The 26,592-nt window shown below is 40.6% G+C and overlaps 1 protein-coding gene and 1 non-coding gene across 4 annotated transcripts in view; one reads left to right on the top strand and one right to left on the bottom strand.

Moving 5' to 3' along the window:
• Positions 1-7,998: 7,998 nt before the first annotated feature.
• Positions 7,999-26,592, bottom strand: part of SLC35D2 (solute carrier family 35 member D2) — a 45,227-nt gene continuing 26,633 nt past the window's right edge. For 2 of the 3 annotated variants that reach the window (XM_074363045.1, XM_074363047.1), the window contains 6 exons: positions 26,032-26,134; positions 24,432-24,524; positions 18,591-18,658; positions 10,341-10,497; positions 9,287-9,369; positions 7,999-8,648 (listed from right to left, as the gene is read on the bottom strand). In XM_074363045.1, coding sequence (XP_074219146.1) covers positions 8,546-8,648; positions 9,287-9,369; positions 10,341-10,497; positions 18,591-18,658; positions 24,432-24,524; positions 26,032-26,134 — 607 coding nt within the window. In that variant the 3' untranslated portion in view covers positions 7,999-8,545. The remainder of the gene's footprint in view (positions 8,649-9,286; positions 9,370-10,340; positions 10,498-18,590; positions 18,659-24,431; positions 24,525-26,031; positions 26,135-26,592) is intronic. The other variant, XM_074363046.1, reaches the window with a different exon arrangement.
• TRNAA-AGC (transfer RNA alanine (anticodon AGC)) lies at positions 19,230-19,302 on the top strand. The gene has a single exon. It is a non-coding gene; the product is annotated as a tRNA-Ala (tRNA).

The raw sequence follows: 26,592 nt of genomic DNA, 5'->3' as shown, positions 1-26,592 counted from the left end.
CTCAGGTTAGAGTAGAAGTAGGTACACACTCCACAGTTTTTATGCCAGTTTTTATGGTCTCAGTAGCTTCACATGTTAACAAATGCGAGGACCATTCTAACTACCCCAGGGAAGGGGCTGGGATTCCCAGGAATTGGGCCACCACACACTATTTGACCTTTCATGGTTAGCCTTGGAACTGTCATGGCACCTAGGGCATGTTATTTACTATGCTAATATATTACAGTGAGCACATATTGGAGCTCAAGATCTACTAGAAGTTAAGTCTCCCGCCATCTTAATCCTCAGGGCCAAATGGGAGTTGACTCTTCCACCATTTTGATGTTAATTGCTGCATCATTCCTTGAATGGCTGTGCCCTGCCCACTTCCCTCCTGTCTCACCATGAAAAAGTGCTATTGAGTGACTTTTCAGAGTGACTAGTAAGCAAACACTTTAGAGAGGCTGTTCAGGAAGGAATTCTGTGAAGAGGTAATATTCTGAACTGAAATCGGAGTGAAAAGGAGACAGCCTGACAAAGGCAAGTTTCCTCCTCCAGGCTGAGGGAACAGCTAGTACAAATGCCCTAACGTGAGAAGGTGCATGTATTTGAGAAATAAACAGCACTACACAATAAGGAATTGGTCTGTAGAGATCAAAGGAAGGGAAGAATAAAGTAAGTTGGAGGCATCGGGGGGAGCCAGATACTCCTGGTGAGGAGTTTGGACTTTTTGAGCAACAGGAAACCACTGAAGAGACTTAGCCGTGGCGTTACATAACCTGAGTCACTCAGATGCTGGGAGAAGACAACATTTTGGAGGTGGGGATGGAGAGTGGGCATGACACTGAAGCAGGGGGAGTGAGGGGACTATTCGAGATCTTGTGGTAACCTATAATGAAAAAGAACACGAAAATGAATATATGTATATATATTTATGACTGAAGCATTATGGTGTGCAACAGAAATTGACACAACATTGTAAACTGGCTATACTTCAATTAAAAAAAAATACCTAGAAACAGACAAAAACAAAAACACAATGATCCGAAAACTTCTGGGATGCAGCAAAAGCAGTTCTAAAAGGAAGTCCATGGCAAAAAAAAAAAAATAAGCTTACCTGAGGAATCAAGAAAAATCTCAAATAAACAACCTAAACTTACACCTAAAGCAGCTAGAGAAAGAAGAACAAACAAAACCTAAAGTTAGTAGAAGGAAAGCCATCATAAAGATCAGAGCAGAAATAAATGAAATAGAGACTAAAAAGGCAAAAGGAAAGATTAGAGAAACTAAGAGATGGTTCTTTGAAAAGATAAACAAAATTGACAAACGTTTAGCCAGACTCATGAAGAAAAAAAGGGAGAGGGCCCAAATTGATAAAATCAGAAATGAAAAAGGGAAAGTTACAACTGAAACCACAGAAATACAAAGGACTGTAGGAGACCATACAAGCAAATAAACGCCAATAAAATGGACAGCCTAGAAGAAACGGACAATCTCTTAGAAATGTACACTCTCCCAAGACTGAACCAGGAAGAAACAGAAACTATGAACAGACCAATTACTAGTACTGAAGTTGAATCAGTCATTTTAAAACTCCCAACAAACAAAAGTCCAGGGCCAGATGTGCATGTTGGCTTCATTTCAGACAAGCTAAACTCTCTGTCCCTCAAGTTATTCCTATAAAATGGGATTGTTAATACTTCTTACTTCACAGGGCTATTGTGAAGATTAAATGAAATAACATTAATAAAAATGTAGGTGACTAAACAGCGCACTCCCAATTTTCTTTTAGATACGATGATTAGTAGAGAAAAGTTTATAAAGATGTGCACCAAAATGTCAACAATTTCTGTATATTGAGGTGGTGGGATTTATGAGCTTAGTTTTTGGGGGTTTTTAGCTTGTATCTCTGTGGCTTTCTATATTTTAAGAAATTTCCACAATGAACATATATTACTTTTGTAAATAAAAATCATGAAGTCTGAATTAAAATTCCACCAAACCATTAAGAACCAGCTGAGATGATACTTCCTTCATTAAAACTTTCCAGATTTTCCCATTGGCAGAATCAAGGCTCAGCTGAGGAAAGGTTCATTCCAAGCTCATTCACACGTTTGTTGCCAGGATTAAGCACCCCCCACCCCGCCCCCACCCCACACACAGCTGTTCCTTGCCCCGTGGGCCTCTCCACAAAGCAACTCAAAAAACGGCGGCCTGTTTCATCAGATCAAGCAAGTGAGAAGTCAGAGAGACAGAGAAAGACAGAAGCCACATTTTTTTGTAACCTAATCTTGGAAGGACCTTCCCATTACTTTTGCTGTTTTCTATACATGAGAAGCCAGCCCACATTTTAGGTCCAGCCAACATTCCAAGGGAGACGATTACACAAGGAAGTGAATATAAGGAGGTAGCATTGAGATCCATTTTAGAAGCTACCTACCACATGTGCATACTATATGACGCCAAACCTAATCTTCAGTAAAATAAACCAGAACACTGGTTTTTTGGCAGAGGTGCAGTGATTGGTTACGGTCACAAGGAACTTCTATGTAATATGAAGATGTTCCATATTTTGATAAGTATGTATGTTTATGGGAATACACCTTTATCAAAACTCATTCTACCATACACTTAAAGCCGATGTAATTTACTGAATGTAAATTACACATCAATTTCCTTTATACCTCAGTTTTAAACAAATTTTATCCTGTGGTTCTTTTTTTAGGGGGTGGATAACTCAGTCTTCTATATTACCAGAAATGGATGTGGTAATTCATTTGTGTGTTTGGTTTTAGACCAAAGTTCCCACCTTTACTTTTCAAAATCAAAAAATGTATTCAACTCCACTTAGTAGGTTAAGAAATTGCATGCCAATATCTGGCTATGAATTCAGAAAAGATTTAAAGTAAATTTGTATTTTACTCTCACTGGAGTACGTCGGTGCATTTGCAAATTAAATTCTTCAATGTGGAGACATGTTATTTTTTCCAGTCTACATGAGCTGTTTTCCTCCACTAAAGAAACTCAATTGAGTGATGTTATTACAGCAACAAACATTAACTCCAATGTAGTACTTTTAAAATACATTATTTTTTTGTCTTTTAAAAGTTTTATTATATATTTTATTTTAAAAACAACTATATAAGCTGGAAAGCCATCATGAGTATACTTACATTAGCAAATTTTTTAAATGTTTGATTTTTTATTGAGGTATAATGGACAGAAAATTATTTAGTTTTAGGTGTACAACATAATGATTCAATATTTGTATACATTTGCTGAACAATCACCACATTAAGTCTAGTTAACATTCATCATCTTACATCGTTACAAATTTCTTTTTCTTACAGTGAGATCTACTCTCAGCAACTTTCAAATATGCACCACAATGTTATTCACTATAGTCACCATGATGTACATTACATCCCCATGACTTATTTAGTTTACAACTGGATGTTTGCACCTTTTGATTCTCTTCATTCATTTCACCCATCCCTACCCTACGCCTTTGACAACCACTAATACGTTATCTGTAAATACACTTTTTTATGATTTATCTTTTTATTTTTTTCCCCTTAACAGAGGCACTGGGGATGGAACCCAGGACCGCGTGCATGCCAAACATGTGCTCTACCACTGAGCTCTACCCCCTATCCCCCAAATACATTATTTTCATAGCACAGTAAATAGTAACAAAAAAATTTCCCTGCCACGTGTATCTCTATGGAGACAAAACAGTTCAAGAACTGGACCCCCAGAAATGGGGTCAAAAAACACAAATGGCAGCAGTTGAGGTAGACCAGCAATATTAACTAACGCAGCCAGCCAGGCACCTTAATCTCTATTCTTTCAACACAGGCGCAGAGTAGGTATAATTTCTATTTTCACAAACAAATACAGTCTTGAAACTTCGGCTCTCTTGATTCAGCTTTTATTTTCCTGCTATCCTCTTAACTCTGTTTTAAGGAAAACACGACTGATGAATAGGGTGATGTGCAGCCGTATTACTGTGGTCTTGTCTACATTCAAACGAAAAGAAATGATACATTTTTGGTTAGGGAAAATCAAGATGTAGTCTTTCCCCATCCAAGTTTACCAGCCCTCTAAACCCTATGAACGCCAGGTTAGGAACTTTTGATACTGAAATTACAGTCTGGACCAAAAGCCTGGGGTGGTGTGTCTCAAATCACGTGGGTTAAAATGCAGATTTTGATTCAGCCTGTGCACTCTGATATTCTGCCTTTATAACAATCTCCAAGTAATGCTGATGTTCTGGTCCAGGTATCACACATTTCAGAGGAAAAGTTCTGAGGCTTATCATGGGAGACTTCACCTTGGAGTGGTCAGAAAGCACACGAATGGCTTCCCTGACCCTGGAAGTCCCCAGAAACAGCTTGGGGTTTCTGGCTTCATCCTAAAGGGGCAGCTTTCTTTCTCTGTGTGCTGCAGTATCTAATGACAGAAAGGAAACTTGGAGATTCTGAGCTGCTGGGCGCCCTCATTGTCCCCAAAGCCACGACAGAGTAGCAGCGACTGGTCAGCTAAATGCACAAGGACACACATCCATTCACAGAAAACAAAAATTACTCCCTAGTCTAAATCAGCTTCTGTTCTTTGAGCAAACTCAACTGTCACAAAACTCCAGTGCCCTGCGCTTGTACTGATATACTTAATATATAGAAAAAATATTAAAAACGGCAGAAAAAAGTCCAAGTTAACAAATGTCACTGCTATCAGCAGTAATAAGTGAGCAAACTAATTTTCCTTGTCCCACCCAGAATGGTTTTTATGTGTGTTTTTTGTTTTTTGTTTTTTTCAGTAAGAAAAAAATCCGGCGACCTGGGGCACTGGCTGCATTTCCTCTTCAGCCTCCTAGGAGCTCATGGGTCCCTTTTCACCATCTCTCTACATCCAGCATTCTCAACTATCCTTAATTCAAAAACTAGATTGGAGCTCCCATCAACCCCACCCCTCGGGAGTCCGGGTCTTTAGAGAAATAGCAGAAATTGCCAAGTTTCAGCCCAGCTCCTAGAGTGCTGCTCTTATGGTGCCCTCTGTTGGCCACATGTGGAAGCAGCCAAAGAAGCCTTTCCGTGCTGGTAAAAAAGAAAGGATCATTTAAGGCCAAGTTAGGTATTTGATAATGCCATTTGCAACAACATGGATGGACGTGGAGATTGTTATTCTAAATGAAGTAAGCCAGAAAGAGAAACAAAAATACCATATGATATCACGTATATTTGGAATCTAAAAAAAAAGACACAAACGAACTTATTTACAAAACAGAAACAGACTCACAGACACAGAAAACAAACTTGCAGTTACCAGCAGGATAAGGGGGTGGGGAGGGATAAATTGGGATTTTGAGATTTACAGGTATTAAGAACTATATGTAAAACAGATAAACAATAAGTTTATACTGTATAGCACAGGGAACTATATTCAATATCTATCATGAAAAAGAATATGAAAACAAATATATGTATGTGTACGTATGGCTGAAACATTATGCTGTACACCAGAAGTTGACACAACATTGTAAACTGACTGTACTTCAAGTTAAAAAAACTGGGGAAAAAAAAAAAAAGAAGGGTATTTGAGGTGATTGCAAAAGAAAAATATATAAATGAGGACCCTCATCCCAAGGCATCCTGGCCATTAAAACAAAACTCACCATATTAAGACTTTTGAAAAACATAAAAGCATTTTCATTCTAAGAATGAAAATTAGAAAAAAAGTGGGTTTTTTGGGAAGAAAGCACACCTTCCGTTTCGTCACTAGAAAACAATGAGGAGTTGATGTTTACACTTTTCGAATCTTAGCATTTTTGGTCTCTGAGTTTCAGAAATAATGCTGATAATCCAAGAGAAGGTGGTTACATGGCTTAGGAGCCCCAAATACTCGAGAAGCCTTGAAAGTAAACCGAAACAATAAAGAACTCCTATGACTCAACAACTAAAACACAAACAGCCCAATCCAAGACTGGGCAAAGGATTTGAACAGACATTTCTCCAAAGAAGATACATAAACGGCTTACAAGCACCTGTGAAGATGCTCCGCATCACTAATCATCAATGAAATGCAAATCAAAACTACAATGAGTGGGGAGGGCATAGCTCACCGGTAGAGCGCATGCCTAGAATGCACAAGGTCCTGAGTTCAATCCCCAGAACCTCCGTTAAAAAATTAATTAATAAAAACCTAATTACCTTCCCCTGCCAAGAAGAAAAAAAAAAACAAAAAACTACAATGAGCTAACACCTTACACCCATTAGCATGGCTACTACTGCCAAAAAAGGGAATAAAAGTGTCGGTGAGGATGTGGAGAAATTGAGGCCCTTGTGCACTGCTGGTGGGAATATAAAATGGTGCGGCTGTGCTCCACGTGTTACTGCGCAAAACAGTAAGGAAGCCTAATGACGGGGTCTGGAGAGCTTCCAGGTGGGTCAGCCCACTGATGTGCTGGGAGGGTGGCGCCCCTGGACCATTTCCCACATCCCTTGTCTTATGCATTTCTTCCGTTTGACTGTTCCTGAGTGTTACGCTTTATAATAAAGTGGTAGCAGCGAGTAAGGCACTTCCTTGAGTTCTGTGAGCCACTCTAGCAAATTATTAAACCCGGGGAAGAGGGTGTGGAAACCCTTGGTTTATGGCCAGTTGGTCAGAAGCACCAGTCACAAGCTGGGACTTGGGATTGGCATCTGAAGTGTTGGGGGAGGCAGTCTCGGGGGACTGAGCCCTTAACCTGTGGGGTCTCCACTAAGTGCAGTTAGTTAGAGTCAGAATTTAATTGTAGGACCCACAGCTGGTGTCCAGAGAGTTGGAGAGTTGCTTGATGTGAGGGAAAGGTCCCACACAGTTAGGGTCAGAAGTGTTGCGTGTGTTGAGAAAACTAGCTTCCTTTTAATAATGAAAAGAATTGAAAACAAGGTCTCAAAGACACATTTGTACACCCATGTTCACAGCAGCATTATACACAGACAGCCAAGAGGCAGGAGCAACCCACGTGCCCACTGACAGATGAATGGATAAACAAAGCGTCGTAAAGCCATATGATGGAATATTATTCAGCCCTTTAAAAAGAAGGAAATTCTGACACACGCTACAACATGGATGGACCTTGAGGACATTATCCTAAGTGAAATAAGCCAAGCACTGAAAGACAAATACTGTGTGATTCCACTTATATGAGGTTCCCTGAGTAGTCAAATTCATAGAAGCAGAAAATAGAATGGTGGTTGCCGGGGACTGGGGAGAGGGAGGAATGGGGGGTTATTATTTAATGGGTATAGAGTTTCAGTTTTAAAAGATGAAAAAGTTCTGGAGATTGGCTGCACGGCAGTGTGAACATACTTAACACAACTGAACTGTACACTCAGAAATGGTTAAGATGGTAAATTTCAAGTTATGTATATTTCACAATGAAAAAATTTTTAATTTTTCAAAGTAAACTGGAACACATCGACACAATCATTCCTTCATTTGCTGCCTTGGGCCACATCTGGCTCAGTGTCTAGAAACTTAGAAAGTTAGAGCCAGCAGGGACTTGGAGATCTGGTCCCATTTAAAAAAATCAAAAACGGAGGCCACAATGGCGCGGTGACCTGTGAAGGCCTCGGAGGGTCGGCAGAGGAGATGAGACTGGAAAGAAGGGCTCCTGAATCCCAGAGCGCGGCCCCACCCTGCACCACAACCGGGCGGGGACAGGGCATTTCCTGATGAAGGTGATAGTGACCCTCTTCCCATCTCGGGCTCTGGGAGGTCAGGAAATGCACCTTGGTTAAAGTCCCCATGATCTGAATTTCCAAGGCCCCTGAGCAAACCTGGAGGGAGAAGAGGAGAGAAATAAGACCTATTAAATGTTGACAGGGCGCTCTCACTGAGTACCACTGTTTCATCAAACTCTTTTGTAAGTTTTCCCAACATGAGCCTTAAACGGAATACTACCGTCCAAGGCAGACCAAATAAATGATGTACTATTTTTTTCTGCCTGTCTAGTATCAGAATATGAGCCATGCATATAAATTATTCTTTATTTTACTTTGATGATTGGGAAAGGGTAGCAACATTGGAAGATCAAATCAAAGCTAACAAGTAACTTTCCTGGCAGTTCATTGGCTGATTTTAGTAAAATAAAGACATGTCTGTTTCACTGAAAAATAAATGTTCTCACTGGCCCTTTGCTTTGGCGGGGACCTTCGAAATTAAGGCCAAGGCGCTGATGAGAAAACAATCACCCTTACAGCATCACAGCCTTGCACCTCCTCTGAAGCACTCGCAGGACACGCGAGTGCCTTGGAAACAATCCCTTTCACCAATGGCTTATTTTGAGAAGATGCATGTTCAGCTGGTGAGGCTTTGTCCAGATACATTTCCCAGGGCGGACGATGGCTCCTGGTGCAGCAGGTGAGGTAGATTCTCTTTGCATTTTGCAGACACTCCTGTTGTACCTTAACCAGGGCGGTGAGTGGACCACAAGCAACACATCCGGCTTCACATTCCTCCATCTGGGAATGGACCGCCGTCCCCCTGGTCTGCGAGCCAGTCTGCAGCTCTGCCCCGCATTCTAGGCCTTGCAGTCTTGAGGGATGTTTTCTTCGTCCACAGTTGGTTTAGGTTTTAACTGGCTGCTTAAAGTTAAAAAGGAATATCCCAAGCCCCCTGCCATGCTGAAAGGAGAAAAAAAATAAAAAGTGACCATAAATAAATCCCACGAAGCAGTCGCTGACATCTTTATAAACACAGTCCATTTTAAACTGAAGGTAGTTACTGAGTCTGCTGTTTTACACCCTCAAATTTGTGGATTAATTGATGAGAATCAATCTTCTTATTTACAAATCTTTGGGGGCAGAAAAAGAGCCTATCAAATTTAATACAGACACTTGGGAGAGAAAATAAGGTTATTATTTAAATAAACTATGCCCAGTTATCTAAAATAGTGTCCCATGTCTGAGATCCCAAAACACCTTTTCAAAAGTATCTTTTAGTCACTCCTCCCCCAATCCCTAGTGTATGGCACTTCGATGGTGCACAGATTTAAGGAGGCGCATTCACAAGAGGAAGACACATAACGTAGGGGCTTTCCTTTCGATGCAATTCAGATCTTGACCCCTTAACTTTTCATCACACACGTCTCCATGATCCACGTGAGCGAGCAGGTCATAAAAATAGATGAACTGAATGATTTAAGTACAATTTGTCTTCAAAACTGTAATGTCAAAACACCTCCTGCTCTTTTGCTTGTATTAGCCAGGTTTTTAAATATTCCCGTTTTACTAAAATGAGCGCATTGACAAATCCCACTTACCAAATATTTAACCCGATGAAGTTTAACACCGAGAAAATGTAGTCTCCACCAACTAACATCCCAATGTAGGCGACGGACACATTCTGCAGGAAAAGGGAGAGGATTGGTGACTTTAAAAGTAAAACCTTAAGGGGAAAAATATATATATATATTGAAATCTGAAACTAAAGATTTCAGTTACTTTTCACTGTCTTGTATTACAGTAGGGGTTCGTGAAATATTGAATGAGTGGATAAAAACCATTACATACGGCTTCATAAAGAAACGAAGTAAATTAGGGCACAATAACCACAGAAACCACATTATCCACGCGCCCTTCCAGTTAGCACACAGGAAGAAGATGTAGGAGTTGAGTTGTAATCAGCTTTCCAGATCCCATCTCTTTACTATCACTGGGTAATGAATTTTAATCACATTAGCCCTAAACGTGAACAGAGTGAGGCATCTGATCAATTCCAAGCTGTCCTCTCTGTCCAGTGTATTCTCGGAGGTCCCTGGGCAGACAACAGACAGGGTCTACTGCTGAAGCATTCACTCACTGTAGGAGTTCATGTGAACACAGAAACAAAGCAACCACAGAGAATTCGGAACACCCCCAGCCTCCTATTCACTTGTGTGTGCGTGTGAGTGCGCGTACAAACACCTGCAACATAAACCCCAACCCAAGAGTTTGCTGCCTTATAATTGAGCACAGATCTGGAGTGAAAACAGTTCTTCCCAAGGATTCTCTCAGTCAAAAGGTTCTCCCAGAAAACTGTAGGCCCAAAGGGATCTTAGCCCAGAAATTTGGAATTTTTTTCAGCTATTTCACTTGGTTTTCCCAGACCATCCCTTCCACCACTCCCAATTTGAAAGTCCTAATTTGTCTCTTCCTTTTAAATTAGCAAGTTTTCCCTTCGTTGTACGGATTAGGAGAAGACATAAGAAGGGATCATCGCAGGCACAGCTGGAAATACCACAAGCCTCCATCCTTACTGCACCCCTGCCAACAGCAGTGAAGCCCAAGAGTCAATCCCCCAATTCGGTTGTGCGTTCTAAGTCTTCAGCCACTTACCTTGATGGCTCCAACCACTGCTGTCGTCAGGGGCGAATTGTAGTAGCTGCACAGAACTGTGGCGTACATCAGCAGAAACCTGGGGCAAGGAAGCAGACACCGTGCTGCGTGACAGCAGCAGAGCGAGAAGGGGCAGCAAGGGACAGACACACTGGTACTTTGAACAAATAAGAAAGAAACACAACGGTATAGCACAGGGAAATGTATTCAATATCTTGCAGTAGCTCATGGTGAAAAAGAACAAGAAAATGAATATATGTACGTTCGTGTCTGACTGAAGCACCGTGTTCTACACCAGAAATTGACACAGCGTTGTAAACTGACTAGACCTCAATAAAAAGAAAAAAAAAGAAACACAGAACATAAAGATCTTAAAACCTACATCTTAAAACATCTTTTTTTTTAACAAGGACTTGTACACCACAGGGAACTATATTCAATTTCTTGCAATAACATATAATGGAAAAGAATCTGAGAAGAAAATCTATGTATGTATGTGTGTAACTGAATCACTTTGCTAGACACCTGAAACTAACACTGTAAATCAACAACACTTCAATAAAAAATTTTTTTAGAAAAACAACAAAACAAAACAAAAATCTCCTTTTTAACTCGGACTTTTTACGGGAAAATGGTCCAGTCATGCATCAGCCGAATTTTCTACCTTAGGTGTCCTTTTCATTTTGTCTGTGCATTTCCTGTTAGTGTTTCCACCCAAACAGTTAAGGACAAAGAGATTTTTTTTTTTAAATGATCTGAAATCTTTTGTTTAACAGCTATGTTCCAACAGTGGTTTTCAGTCCTCTCTGTGCATCAGAATGACCTGGTGCACTTTTAACACGATGACGCCTGGCAGAGGGTCCCCTTCAACAGGTTAGAGATGGGGCCCCAGCCGTGTGCAGGATCAAAGATCCAGAGGTGATTCTAAAGTTCTGCCAGTGCTGAGGACCACTGGTGTCAGCAGGGAAGGATCAGCCGAGCGATTGCTGGCTTTAGACAAGGAAGACTTATATAATGGAGTCCACATGCCAATACGACTCCTGTACCCTATGACCAAAGTTAATTCAACAGGTATTCAAACTGACCGGTATATTGATACCTGTCAATTAAATGACTACAAAATCGTGACCAAGCACCAGATAAGAAAATATATATATATATACACACACACACGTGCGCGCACACACACACAGGAAAGAATGCAGAATCCAATCAGAGATCAAGAAACATATTCATTTCACTCAAGTAGTAAATGAAATTAGTCCTAAGTGGGGGACAAAATTTCATCCACTGAAATCAGGTGATTCAATGTTGAAAGAGGTAACAATCAAAACCAGTTGAGAATGAAATGAGAGACACTGCCAGGGTTCAGTACATGTTCCGTGCGATTCAGTGGGCTTGTAGATGTAATTCTTGGTGGACTTGTGGGAGGGCGCAAGCCGTGAGTCTCTCTACTCTGCCGTCTTGGCTCTGCCCCCCAAAACTGGTTGAGAATGAAACTGCAAAGATTCCGAGAGAGCATAAGATGTGCCGGATTTCAAAGCTAAACCCCAGTTGGAGGGCACGAGCTTTTGTACGCTAAGAACAGGCTCAGCCCAGGAGGATCAGGGAGACGCCTCCTGTCGCAACTCAGTGCCTAGTCCGAGGTCCAGGCCCAGTTCCTGATTGTTAGTAACAGAATCTAGATCACAGACATTCAGTCCAGGAACCGCTTTTGACCTGAGTATGTTTATTACCAGGGATGATAGAGAAAAAATATTAGAGACCACGCACATCAAGATTTTACATTAAGTTAGGGACTCAACTCAATTGCAAACAGATTCTGCAGTCTTCAGAATAACATGTATCTTTGTTATTAAGGTATTTACAACAATTTGACAACTTAAGAGAATCCAACATCTTGGCCTTTGTGGTTTGTATCTGAAACGTACAACTGATATCAAATCTGCAATTTTCATTTGAAAGGAATAAGACATTCTTAAGTCTGTACATAGTATTCAAATGTTTAGAAGAAGCTGATTTACCGCATTGCCAAGTCTGGTTTATTAGATTTCAAAGAGTTGCTCAGACTTGTAAAGCAACCTGGTCCGTTAGCTTCCCTAGGGCCTCACTAGGGCTTGGAACTGCTGGGGTGAAAAGTCAGGTAAATAAAATTTGTGAGTCCCATTTTAAATGTTTAGTTTTTTTTTTTAATTCACTAAGTTGTAAATGAGACTGATTTACAGTAAATTGTTTAAGAGATTTCAATCAGTTACACTTGAGTTAACAAACTACTGATCGAATAATGAAAGTAAATATTCTTATGGTAATACAAAAATTACTAGCTTTATAAATAGAGCAATAGCAATAGCATTTATACGTTGGCTCGAGAAAAATCTACTTTTTTATTTTTACAATTTTAATAAATTCAACATTAATTTAGAGTCCCAAGGAACTGTAAATAATCCTACTCATGCATAAAATGAAAAGATTAAAAAACTCAGCCTGATGTTGCTGGGTGCCTGCACGGCTGGGCCTGGGTAGCAAGAGCGTAGAACCCACAGCATCCCCACCCTGGAGGAGCCACGGGTCTAATAAAATGATAAAGATTACAGCTCACGGAAGGGATCCCAATTCCAGTTTCCAGGACTCGGGAAAGCTTTCTGCAGGTCCTAACCTGGAGCGCAGCCTTAAACCCAGGACAACCAGGGATGTCCTTTATGTGTATTTCTGCTTAAACCTTCCTACTGCAGGGTTCCAATCATGCAAGGCTTTCTTCATGCTACACTTCAGTGAAACCACCTTGGCCAATATCCATCTCCCGTAAGTGCGGGCGCCCAGGACACGCCCCCACCAGCTGGGCTGAGCGACGGGGAGGAGTCCCTGTCTCCGGCCTCCCGGCCTCCCGCGGGAGTCTGAACTCGAAGCAGTCCTAAGAACCAGATGGCATCTGGTCCAGGAACAGCCACCTTCCGCAGATAGAAAGGCTGCACTTCCCAGCACACCCACTGGGTGTCCCCAGAGAGGGTAACTGTGAAATCACTGGGATCAAAAGGAGTATGTCAAAACATTTTTTCTAAGAAATGTATGCAAATATGTACCTATACAATCCTTTGGCTAAGACCAAGTTTCTGAATTAAAACACCCGCCATTAAGTCAGTCCAAAGGAAACCACTTTTAACACCAAAAATGTCAACCTCCACATGACAGCTTTGATTTTAGCATCCGGGGATTAACAAAATGCAAAGACATTTAAAAGCACTGCTGTCGGGGGCAGGGTGTAGCTCAGTGGTAGACTGCATGATTAGCATGCATGAGGTCCTGGGTTCCATCCCCAGTACCTCCATTAAAAAACAAAACAAACAAACAAAAAAACCTAATTACCTCCCCCACCAAAAGAAAAATAAATAAATAAATAAAAAATAAAAATAAATAAAAAGCATTGCTGAATTCTCAGTAGCTTTCTGCCATTCCGTACTTTTAAATCATATTTACCATCTATGTACATTTGAAAAATAATGGCACATATGTGCAATCCACATTTATTCGGACAACAGATGCCAGCTGGTGTTTTTGGCTGCCAGGGCCCCAAGGGAGGGAGGTGCCCATGCGAAAACCCCTGGACCAGAACCCCTGCTCAAAGGTTTCTTCCTGTTTCTGAAAATAACACGAAAAATAACTGATTAACCCGAAGCTGGATGGCACATTCGTGGCAGTCATAAACAGAACTCAAATGACTTCGTGTACAACCTGTCGCTGGTTACCATTCTACGTACAAGCGCATATGCAAATCCAACACAAACGTTCAAATAATACAAGGCATTGTTACACTCCTTCCACCAACCACAATGGTGCCCAAGCCCATTACTCTCTGGTTTCAGATTTCAAAGAACTTCAAGTAATCTCATCTTGCCCATCTCTGGTAGGGACTCACTCCTACCCGAGACCTCAGTGGTGCTCCAGGGAAGCCAAAATCGTGGGGTAAATATGATCTCGGTTTTACACCAAGATTTGGTTTGTTGGGAAATGATGGGAACACCTGCATTCTTGAAGATGCCCAAGCAATCGGCAGAATCCTGTCATCTCCTGGACCCCACATTTTGGCAGTATCAGCAATGGTTCAAAGAATAGAACATTTTTTATGCGGTGAGTAGGGAAAATTGTTACTTTTGTGCTTCTATTAAGGAATATATTAACTGCTTCAAAGAGGCTGCTCCTGGGGCAGAAACGGATCAGAATAATTTCCTCCAGGGCTTGAGGGCTGGTATCAGCTGCTGGTGTCAATGAACCGGAACCTGTCATTTCTTGGCAAGATTTAAAAAAGACCAGCAGAGCTAGCTTTTAAAAATCTGGCTTGTCAACTTAAATTTCAAACTCATTTTACCTCTGCCTGCATTAAATTACCGTGGCTCCCACAATCCAGTTTAATGGCCTGATGCAATTTCACTCCATCATGTGCCTTATTTACAAACTCTTGATTACAAACAGCACTTCTTAAAGCTGAGTCCTTCACCACAACTCAAAAGAGAAGTTAACAGTCTGCACTTTTCACAATCCCATTGGCTTATTCACATACACTTTTTTAAGTGTTATCATTTTTTAAATTATATTTTCAACTCGGGAAAGAGGTATGATGGTCAGAAAAAGCAAGTTTGAAATGCAACTTTGAAAGCAGTGAAAATAACCACAAAGTTCTGCAGTCCAGGGTTGAGATGGGCACACGTGAACCCTGAGAAGGTCCCTGAGCAGGAACCGGAGAGAAGGCACAGTCTGAGCTCAGTGCCAACCGTTCTGAAAACCAAGGATGCGCTCAGAAGCTTAGAATGGTTTCAATTACTGCGAAGAAGCAAAAAGGACACCACTGATCAGAGTGTCCTTTGAGTGAGAAACTGTAAGAAAGCAGGATTCTGAAAAATCCACCCGGCTCAACTTGAAGCTTCCTTCTAGAGCAGTTTCAGAATTAAAACTTGACCGTTGAAGGAAAAGGAGGTGTATTAAAAGAAAAACTGTTGAAGCCATGGGCTATAGATAGAAACGAATCTGTCTGGGGTGAAAGAGGACAGCCAAACTGAACAGGTTGGCCTCAGGAAATGGAAATATTAACAACAGTTAATACTTACTGAGTATTTTCTTTGTGTCTACCACTGTACTAAGTGCTCTTAATCATTCAATCCACATAACGTCACTTTATAAATTGCTCATTATGTTGGCTCACTGTTCCCATTTTAACTATGAGGAAACTGAGGCTCCTAAAGAGATAGTAAATAACTTGTCCAAGGACCCAGAGCTAAAAAAGTGGCAAAGCCAGGATTCAAACCCAGGCCACCTGATTCCAGAACACAGGCACTCATCTGTTGGAATGATGCTGACTTCAGCATCCTCAAAAGACCCACTTACAAAATGGACAGCTACTTCGTTTTCATCCTCTTTCGAGCTGTGGAGTCTGAAATGTTAATGTTTTCATCATTTACTGATTATTTATAATTACTGTGCCTTTATGTCATTTTCATTTGCACAGTGACTGCTGATAAAACAATACAGGATTAACTTTCATCAAGATTGTGTTTGTTTTCTAGAAAGCATGTTATCAACTGGAAAAAGTGTATGGAGAGATAGACAGATGGGGTCAAGACTCTGACAAAGAAGCCCCCAGAAGTGACAGCTCACATCCAGGCACTGTCCCCCAACATCACTCGCTGCAGACGGCTGACATCAGAGGGTTTACTTCTCAGTTTCTTTCATGGAATAGCTGAACGGCAAAGTACAAGTGAAAAAAACAAAACAGAACAAAAACAGTATCTCATCAAGTTTACAATGACAAGAGGAAAAACTAAAACTTGGCTCCGCTGTTCATAGGTGAACGTGGGCTCAGGCAGGGCAAGTCGCTGGTCTGAGTTTGTGTGATATGGGTGGAAATTTTTTTTTTTTAATAGGAATGGGGGAAAAAAAGATAGTTTGACAAAGGGTAACTCACAAACACAGCTTAGTAGATTTTTTTCAAAGTTAAATGTTCTCAGTCCACAACGGGGAAAACCATCAGTAGCCTTACTGCACGTAGGCATCCAACAACAGCTGCCTAAGTACCGGGAGGGCTCAGTGCTCGCCCCTCGCCAAACCACCAATGCCTGCAAAGGACACATTATTCTGAGAGATGGCTGGTCTTGAAAGAGGCGCAGAAGTGCTTTGAAAAAGGGAGGAACTGGGTACAGAGCGATAAGGAGGCAGAGGCGGGCAGGAGTCTGAGCAGCAGACAGGAGGAGCAGGACGAGGGCGCCTCAGGGCAGAGGCCGCTGCAAAACAGAACTGTCTGGAGACTGAGCCCTGGGCCAAACCCCAGGTGAGGAGGGACACTAGCCCACGGAGCCCAGACCCTGAAAAAAGAACTGAAGCGGTCCAGCTGATGGGCACACCTGGCTATAGCCAGAGTAAAAACAATTTGTCCCTGCAGGAAGGTTTCTCAAACTCCCAATTTCAGTCCACAGGACTGACTAAGACTGAACCATATGCTCACAGATGACAGGTCACCAAATACATAAGAAAGCAATCATAATGACAGTCACAAACTACATATTTAGGCAACAAATTACATATTTGGGGGGGTGGGGGGAGTAATTAGGTTTATTTATTTAATGGAGGCGCTGGGGATTGAACCCAGGACCTCATGCATGCTAGGCACACGCTCTACCACTGAGCTACACCCTCCCCCTACATATTTAGATTTTTAAGAACTGCAAATATTAGAATCATCAGATACAGAATATGGAATAGCTATGTGTGTAATATTTAAGGAAATAAAAGGTACAGCCACAAAGATCACCAATGAGAGAATGTTAAGAATAAACATAAGTTTGAAAACACACTGTGGAGCTTTTACAAATAAAACATAAAATTGTCAAAATCAAAACTCCAGCGGGGAGAGGCAAGATAGGGGGAGGGGATTCAGAGGTACAAACTACTAAGTATAAAATAAATAAGGATACACAGCATAACACAGAGAATATAGTCAATATTTTATACTAACTATAAATGGAATATAACTTTTAATAACTGTGAATCACTACATTGTCCACCAGATACTTATATAATATCGTATATCAACTATACCCCAATAAAAATATTTTAAAAAAGGAAACTTCAAAAACAGGTTAAACATCAAATCAGATAGTTAAAGAGAGAGAATTACTACCCCAGAGGATATATATAAATATTTTTTACTGTATGTGACCACATTACTGCAATTAAGATCAAATTTGAGGTGAGGAGGGCATAGCTCAGTGGTAGAGTGTGTGCTTAGCATACAGGAGGTCCTGGGTTCAATCCCCAGAACCACCACTTAATAAACAAACAAACAAACAAACAAACCTAATTATTTACTCCAACCAAAAAAAAAAAATCAAGTTTGAAAATTGAAGTGTGTTGATCAAAGTGATTATGAATTGTCCTATTAGTTCATTTACACATAAAAAAAATTATAGTACTAGTAGTTTAAAAAAATTAGGGGAAATTTATCTTTCTTTACTGGAAAAATCTTTTGATAAGTAATTCCAAGACAGTTATTCAAAGACCCTTTCTTCTGGGAAAAGACACAGGTGCTGTGCACGCATGGAGCCCAGTCCAGGAAGGATGCTCCAAAGACTTCAAACAGCGGCGGCTTCTGGAGAGGAAATTGCAGTTCCACAAGGCGGGGAAGAAGCGAGCGTGGCTTATGCGCCCTGCACATTCTTTTGCAGCTTTTGGATTATTTACTGGTTGGATACAGTAATCTATTCGTGCAAAGGCATTTTCGAGTTTGGGGAAAATATAAAAAGACACAAGCTGCATGGCTTTACAACAGGAAGATATCCCTAAGGAAAAATTTAAGAACAAAAGCCTAAAATTATTGGGCAATGTATTGCCCTAGACATCTTTCCTCAGAAAATTCCCTGTATATAACAGATGTGGTGCACAGAAAATGGTTGTTTCCATATATTTACGTGAGGCGAGGATCTGGGGAAACTTGGGGCACTGAGACAAAGACAATGAAACATTTGAATCTGATACACCAGATGACTTCATTTCAAGCTAACTTTCAGAAATCATCAGGCGACATCAAATTGTGGAGGTTTATTTAGCACGGGTCCCCATCTACTCTTCTGCTGCGAGGGTACTTTCCAGAAAAAGCTGGAGAAGACAGACAAAGGGATTCTGACAGAGCAGACAGAACGTATATTTTGATTTGACTTGTCAAGAGATACCACAGACCAGAGCTGCTTCTTATCTACGGTTTCTTACCCCAAAAAACAGGAAAGAAGAAACTGTATGATAAATAGAACGTCACTCCATTGGTTGAATTCAGCAGCCTATCAACAAAAAGAAAGAAAATTAAGGGTTAGATGAAGAATATTGGTCTTAACACCCTGAACATTTTAGTACAGGAATCACTTTCCCAAACAGAAAAAAAAAAAAAAAAAGTTCAAGAATCCTAGGAAATACCAGCCACGTGACATTGGACAAATGACTTTTCCTCCCTGAATCTCAGGTTCATTGTACAAAATGGGGATTACTTTTTTTAAAAACTTCCTCGAAAGGTCGGTGTGAGGATTCCATGAAGTTGTTTGGAACCTTGCAGGTGGCAAGGAAAAAATGATACCTGTTCTTGCTGTGGCTATCATTAAATCTTTACTAATTCATAAAATAGTAAAAAAAAAAAAATTTTAATTTCATAAAATCAGGGTAAGGTTTACTTTTCATAAATAATCTCAGAAGAAAGTTTATTATAAAATTAATAATGTTGGCAAGACGAAGAAAACTTTAAGTTCATAAACTATTTTTAAGAATTTGCAAATACTTAGAAAGTATTATGAGTAAATAAATTATTGCCTATCTATAAAGCAATCAAGAAACTGGGATAGACAGAGGTTTCTGGAGCGGGGAGGGTATAGCTCAGTGGTAGAGCGCATGCTTAGCATGCATGAGGTCCTGGGTTCAATCCCCAGTACCTCCTCTAAAAATAAATAAGTGAACCTAATTACCTCCCCCTCTGTCAAAATAAAATAATTAAATACAACAAAAAATAAAGCTAATTTGTAAAAAAAAAAAAAAAAAAAGTGTGCAAGCAAATATTAAAAGAAAAAAGACTCGGTTTCTGCTCTTAAAGTCTACCTGAGAAAATAAAATGAACCCTCTGGCAGTGACAGGTAACAATAAAAAAGAGTATTTGATTCATGATTTTTCCCTTGCCTGCACCCAAAAATGATTTTAAGGTGACTCAAGACTACATAAGAGCATGGGCTGAATAACATGATTAAACGTATGTCCTATTCACTTTCTATTAAGCAATACTTTGTTAGCCACGTTTTAGTAACTTTATGTATTTAAAGCTACTTGAATCTTTCTTGAGTTTATAATTCAAATTTTTAGGCCAACTGAAATGGAATTCTCTTCTCTGACTGGTACAACCTTGTCCCACGTTACTGTCATTGTCTCATTAGTAATACTCTGCCCACCTCCCTATGAAAAAGATACTCATTAAATATGGATACTTGCCAAAACCTGTTGATGGGTACATGGGGTTTGTTACATTGTTCTTTCTGCTTCTCAACAGGTTTGAAAGTTCCCATCATAAAACTTTTCTTTTTAATGCTTACTTGTGAAAGAAAAATACATAATAAATATCTTCAACCAACCAAACAGTCAGAAAACAAGCAAGACGCTTTATGCCAAGGCAGTCAAAACTCAAAACCAAACACACTATGGAAAACACTCTGAAAAGATAAATAAAACTGGGAATAAGAGAAAAGCCACACAGCCTCAACTTCAGACCAAAGGGAGGAAAACATTTATTTAACTCAAAGAACTGGAAGTACTTCTGCAAATAGTAAATAAAAACTATACATTCCAGATGCCACATGAAGCATGGAGGGCTGTGCAGTACTTTTCATAAAAATACTTGGATTCTTTGCCAACCTAAATTTTGATAGATTTTAGTTTTATTTTGTTCTTTAATAATGATGAAGCTGTGCTGGTGGCGTTTTTAAAAATCATGTAGCATGTTGTAGTTGGCTTCATTCCTTCGACAACTATGTAAGTTTAAAAAGCTAAAGATCTAATCTGTTCTTAGAAAAAATAATTAGTATACACATGTAAACTACAAAAAAGTGCAGTGTATTGTATACATGTATTTACATGCAATATAATGTGTATGTGCAGTTGAACTGTAATAATTCTACTTAATAAAACTAAAAAAGGCAAAAAGTCACGTAGCATGACATTTCTTTGAAAACATACAAAATAATTAAAGATGAGTAACTATAAAGCACTTCCTTCTTTAGACTTACTTTGCTGTGAAAGTATGTTAGAATGTGAGTCTTTTTCATTCCGCATTCATGTGCTTATCAGAAAAAAAAGTCCTATTAATTACCCCTATTCGTCAACTGCAATACACCAAATGTACTTTGAATTTATTGCAGTGGTTCAAAAACTAGAGTTAAGTTCACTCACTTTTTTCCAGGGGCCTGATTTGTTCACCAGAGGAGCTGGCGCTCTGACTTTGTTAATCAGAAATCAACTCAAGGTGTTGTTACCAGAGCTATTGACTGCAGGTCCAAGGTCCAGGAGTGAACCCCCTGTACAGTGAGTCACACACACACACACGAGTCTTAACCTCTGATCCCCTCCAGTCAACAGGGGGATGTGACTCATCAAAGCACTCCTTCCGTTAACAAAAGAAGTTAATATTTCACTCTTAACTCTTCAATCAACTTTCTATCCAATCAAACCAAACTTGGTAAATAAAATGTAATTTTATGTTGCAGATGACACACCTAATTACCTAAGTTTGCTTCTTTCTTGTTTTTGGTTCCCAGTCTGAAATGGATTCAGCGTCGTTAAAAGTGACCAACTGGAAGTTCGCCCTGGTTCAACGAACACAGCGCAGAACAATATCGGTAGTGAAAAATCTGACCATTTTGCCCACAGAGTTTTTAAATTACTGATTACAGTCAGTGTCTCATCTCTTTTGGCATCTCTCGTAACACAGCAGTTTTAAATTAGAGTCAAGTTTTGAACTTTACGACTTTCGTATTTTTGTCATTTTAGAGAAGGTCTTCTCTCATAAATCTATTCTATTTTTTTCTCATTAGAATTTTTCTTACAGATTTCTAAATCAATCTATATATTTAGCTCTGATCCATCTGGAATTCCAGTGAATAATGATCATTACTGGGGCCCTAAGGTAGCTATAGGAACTTCTGTTTGAAATCTTAAGAGTCAAATCGAAGAGGTGACCCGAGGTAAATATTGAGATATTCCAGCACCAAAAGCCAGAACAGAAACACAATGCGCCTCCTAGAACACCTGGATTTAATAAAATAAACTAAATGCCAGGACTCTTGTACTTTCTAAGCTATAAGTGATAGGTTATGGTTTTTCACGTGTGAAGGAAAAGAAATGTTTTTCATAGACAAATTAAAAACGTGAGATTATAGCAGAGAATGTGTTCCCAGGGCCACAGCTCCTGGCTCTACCACCTACTGTCCTTGGAAAGTTATTTAAATTAGATTATTAAACCTAGTGCCCTAGATTCCTTGTCTATAAAATGGGAATATTAACAGTACCTTCTCCTCAGGCTATTGTGGAAATGCAATGAGATAGAATAATTTCTCAACAATTATTATTACTTGAGAAAGTATAATAATACTGCGTGATCATCATTACAGGCAGGTGCCGACTTCTGCAAGCACCATGCTACATTTATAAGTCAACGATTTGAATGCACAAATACATATTCCTATTGAAATACTGTTATAAATTATTAACACAATACATCCAGTCGGTTTTACTCAAAAGATACCTGAAATTCAGTTTCTGGCCACTGTGCCATTCGTAACGCTGTTCCTTACGGAGAAACGTGCTCTTAGTTTCAATCGGCTGTTCTAAGACTCTAGGAGTTTCTAGATGTCTAATTCTAGAAACAAATACATTTCTGTAAAGCTGTAAAGTGCCAGCATCTCAGCACAGATCAACTCCAGTGACTTCAAAAGAAAAACTCATTTTTTATGATAATGAAATGAGACTGAGGCTCGTAATTTCACTTTACGTAACGCTGCTGACGCTAAACGGAAAACTAAACGTTGTGTTTTTAGATACCCTGCCCTGTTCATTATTCCTGGAAACAGGTGGGGTGCTGGCTTAACCTTCCAGAATTCTGAAGTTATTCTGAAGTTATTTATCAACAGCGAGGCCCAGGTTCACACAATCAAAGCCCTTTATCAAAACTGGTGTTTCTTGGTGGTGTTTTGATACAAACATACGGAGATGGACGTTTACCCCTGGGGACATTGCTGCTGAGTATTTCCACTCTTCCCTTGCTCTGGGAAAGGAACCGTACAAGGGAGAAAGAATGAAGAAAAAAGAAGAGAAAAAAGAAGCCCTGACATCTGCCCCAGGGGTTCCCAGGGGCCCACAGCCTTCTAAAGTCATTCAAACCCCTACCCGGCTAGAAATGGGATTGACGCTCAGCCAGTGTACACCACACAACCATGCCGACTGTTAAATATGGTGATATTGCCATGTGGGGGGATCAAAGGATGCTGCACGGGGCCCCTGTGAACCCCACCCCCAGCCCAGCAATAAGAGAGTTAGTGCCCAGCGCAAGGCAGGGGCGGGGGGCGCTCTGTGGGAGACGGTTTTGCCCCACAAGCCTTGTTTCTCACTCGAGCTCAAACATCTTCCGTAAGACACAGGCAAAATTCTTAGTAGTGGTATGTCTGGCGACTTTCTGAAGAACCAGAGTTTGGCAAGAGCCAGCACACTTCATGGTGGTCGTTCGGGATGTAGTGGGGTGAACGTTCACCCCTCCTAACCCCATCCCCCCTCAGCCCCGCTGGGCCTCCCATCCTTCCACTAATTTACCATTTTATTTGTCTCTGACGGGTGTGCAGCAGATAAGGTGAACAGGGCAAATACCAAAAGAACAAGACCGTCTCAAAATTCAAACGTACATCCTGGAATATTTAGAGGCAAATGCCATGATGTCTGGGATTTACTTAAAAATATTCCGGGGGAAGAAAAGTGAGGGCAGATGGGGCTAGATGAAATAAGAATGGCAAATGCCAGTAAGTGTTGAAGCTGCGTGATGGGTACGTGAGAGTTCATTACATTATTCTCTCTAGTTTGTGTGTATGTTTCCAAATGTCCATAATAAAGGTAATAGATAAATAAATCCCACTTTTTTAAACTACCAAAATCCTCTTCTGAGTTAATTAGCTTTCCCAGGGTCCCCACACCAGCAAAGGGGACAAGTGAGACTCAAACTGGGATTTTTATTTTTGCTGTTTTCCAAAAAGTTTCAAGCCCAGAGCTCTTTTGACTACTTCCTGCTGCTTCCCACAGGTCTAAAGGTAAATGCCAGTGAAAGGACAGTGCGAAAGACGTTGCGCCTGGAAGGAAGGGGGCAGGGCACGGCCATTCAAAGAATGACACAGCAATTAACACCAAGACGAGGAAAATTCAACCCCCAGTAGACCTTGAGGTCCAAGATGGCGGGAGATCTGACTTCCAGTAGACCTTGAGCTCATTATACACTCATTGTAATATATTAACATGGTCAATGGCACTCCCACAGGTGCCGTGACAGTTCCAAGGCTGAGCATAAAGGGTCAAATAAGCGGGCTGTGGCCCAATTCCTGGGAGTCCCAGCCCCTTCCCAGAAGTAGTTGGAATAACCCTCCCACTTGTTAGCATATGAAGTTGCTGAACCCATAAGAACTGACAACCCCCACACCTCGTGGCCTTTCTCACCTTCTGAAACAGCCTGTAGTCTATGGAGTGTGCATCTCTCTAAATAAATCTACCTTTACTCAACTGGGGCTCGCTCTTGGATTCTTTCCTGCGAGAAGCCCAGGACCCCCCCTTGCGGCGGGGCACGTCCCAGGGGCTCAGCCGCGACCTGGGACACGGCCCTCCTCTCGCCCAGCATTCATTTTCCTGTATCGGTATTACTGGGGATAGTAAACAGCTTGCTTCCGTGTAATCCTAGCTACCTTCACACACTTTTGATTTCAGTGAGTCCCACCTGTTAAATGTTAAAATTTTTAAAGGCTGCTAGGAATGCAGTGCCTGGCATCCGCTCACCTGTTGAAGGTCTCCAGTGGACACGCTGATGATGAGAGTTGGGATAATCATGAAGCAGGCGTTGTAGAAAAGCACTCCATATTTACCTAACTCCTGCAAAAACCAAGAAAGCTCCCCTCAATTTTAGAAATAAGAAGCATCAGTCTTCCCGGAGCCACTTACTTAGTGTTTTCCCCTGAAGCCATTGATACAACCGCCAGCTCAGGCAGTCAGAATATATATTCTGGGGGGAGGGTACAGCTCAGGGGTAGAGGGCGTGCCTAGCATATACAAGGTCCTAGGTTCAATCCTCAGTACCTCCATTAAAATAGATAAATAAAAACCTAATTGCCTCCCCCCAAAATAAAATAAAAATAGAAAAAAAATTTTTTTAAATATATACATTCTGAACAGCTCTGTACTGGAATATTTTCAGCACGTTTATGATGTAAAATGCTGCATTTCAAGTATAAAACATTTGTTTTATCAAAAAAAAAAAAACAGATTAAAATGGATGGAGATGGATGGACGCTGATGGACTCTGAGGTTCCACCCATCTCTAACATTCTAATTGTTCTTTTTTTTTTAAAAGCATGCTATTCAAAATGGGAAATCTGGTACAAAATAAATAACATTAAAAACGTTCATATAAAAAGAGCTCCTTAAAAACTTCTGCTCTTTCTTTTAAGGGAACAGCAGGGTTGAAACACCAGGTATCCTGTTTTTCAATCTTGCATAAATTTACTTTTCATTAAAAGACTCTACACCCCCATTTTCCATAAAGGATGACATATTGTGAGTCTCAAAAGGCAGCAAACCCAGTTTTGTAAAATAGCCCGTCATTAAAAAACAAATGGCAGCACAGAAAACAAAACAACAAAACAAAAACAGGGCAGATGAAAAACAGCTCATAGAAATAAGCCTGTCCGTCAGAGCCAACATCCACGCTCAATACAAAGAACTTGAAACAAAGAAACATATGCTTGGCTCATCCTCTAGAGCTTCCGGAACAGCTGGGGAGGGGGGTGTGGGCTGGGAGCCCCGACATGGAGGCAGCCACACGGAAGGAAAGCTGGTCTACCCACTCCCCCCTCATGACTAGGGGAGGCGGTTACTGCTGGACGGGACCTGACAAGTTACCCATTCCCATCCTCTCATTCATTCCACAGATCAGGAAACGGAGCTTTGGAGCAGTGAAGGTTCCAGGTCACAATAACCAGTCAGCATAACAAAACCCGTATCAGTCACCCACATCTCCAGACTCTCAAACTACAGTTACTTTCAGAATACCCTTAATTTCAATGTTGGTCACTAATGATGATGGTTAAAAAAAAAATCCCAATTTTAATTTGCCTTTCAAAATAATCCCCCTTCTAGATATTATTCTGACTTTGCACCTTAAAAAGTGCCCTCTTTTCCTTTCCTGTCTAATTTTCACCAAAAACTTTTGCAAGACGAGGAGTAACAAGAACCTATACAGACAAGATCATTGAAAAGAAATTAGTGACTTGTAGATCATAACATGTAACATATATCAGATGCCAGCTTTACAAGCTCATTCTATTCTTTTCATGTAATTTCAGGGGCCAGACGACAAAGCCAAAAAGCGAAGATCTGGTACCTTTGGGTCCATTTTCTGCTTGGTATAAACTCCGTTCGCTGCTGTGAAGATATCATTCAGGAATACAAAAATATAGCCTTCCAAGTTAAAAGCAAGGTCAGAGCTGGGAGGGAGAACACAAAGGCATAGGATTATTCAGAAACTCACAACTTGGCCTCGGAGGCGGTCTGTTTCATCTTTCCCTAATCAAATCCATTTGTGATGCCAGCGACTACCTTTTCTCTGGCATATTGTCCCCATGTGGTTAACTCTTCTGCTTTGAACCCAGACAAAAACAAAATCAGGCCATCAGGAGGCTTCAACTTAATCACGACAGTTTAGAACCAGAGGGACGTTAACCATCTTCCTTTAACTGCGAAGCCCTTTCTTTTGCTAATTGATAAATCGGCACAGTAATTGGTGAGCCCTGCTTTTCTAAGGAGAGTGATTTGTTCAACCCACCAGGTGGCTTTTCTTATTGTAATAAACAGGGCCATCCCCTGGGTACAGCCCAGCGGGGACAGCTGGGCAGTGACAGGGCAAGAGGGATCGAATGAGGAACTGACACCTCCATCTGGTCCC

This window comes from Camelus bactrianus, chromosome 4 (genome assembly GCF_048773025.1).
Source record: "Camelus bactrianus isolate YW-2024 breed Bactrian camel chromosome 4, ASM4877302v1, whole genome shotgun sequence".
NCBI lineage: Eukaryota > Metazoa > Chordata > Mammalia > Artiodactyla > Camelidae > Camelus > Camelus bactrianus.
The sequence above is the reverse complement of the archived record's forward strand: the minus strand, read 5'-3'. Positions and strand labels throughout refer to the sequence as shown.